The following is a 307-nucleotide window of genomic DNA, read 5'->3' on the forward strand; positions in this document are numbered from 1 at the left end:
TGGTGAAAGCTGCTGCTCTGGAGGAGTTGGGGTTAACAGGATGTGTGAAGCACTGGGGGTCTCTGGGGAGGGGGGAGCCTTGGGGTGCCCCACTGACATCCCCTCTCTCTCAGCCAGCACCATTGCTCTCTTCCTGAACTTCTTGTCCTCGCTGGCCTGGTTCTGTGTGGAGCCCTCGTCCGGCTCTGGGTTCGGCCTCTCCATTCTCTGGGCTCTCCTCTACACGCCCTGCTCCTTTGTCTGCTGGTACAGACCCATGTACAAAGCTTTCAGGTGTGTATCTGCTCCCAGGCCAGCAAAGCGGCGG

The 307-nt window shown here is 59.6% G+C and overlaps 1 protein-coding gene across 1 annotated transcript in view; it reads left to right on the plus strand.

Moving 5' to 3' along the window:
- Positions 1–113: 113 nt before the first annotated feature.
- SCAMP3 (secretory carrier membrane protein 3) overlaps positions 114–307 on the plus strand; it is a gene marked incomplete at both ends in the record, with an annotated part of 964 nt that continues 770 nt past the window's right edge. The window contains one exon of the mRNA XM_010017038.1: positions 114–273. Within this exon, the coding sequence (XP_010015340.1) occupies positions 114–273 (160 nt within the window). The remainder of the gene's footprint in view (positions 274–307) is intronic.

Source organism: Nestor notabilis, unplaced genomic scaffold, assembly GCF_000696875.1.
Source record: "Nestor notabilis isolate BGI_N333 unplaced genomic scaffold, ASM69687v1 scaffold29006, whole genome shotgun sequence".
Lineage (NCBI taxonomy): Eukaryota > Metazoa > Chordata > Aves > Psittaciformes > Psittacidae > Nestor > Nestor notabilis.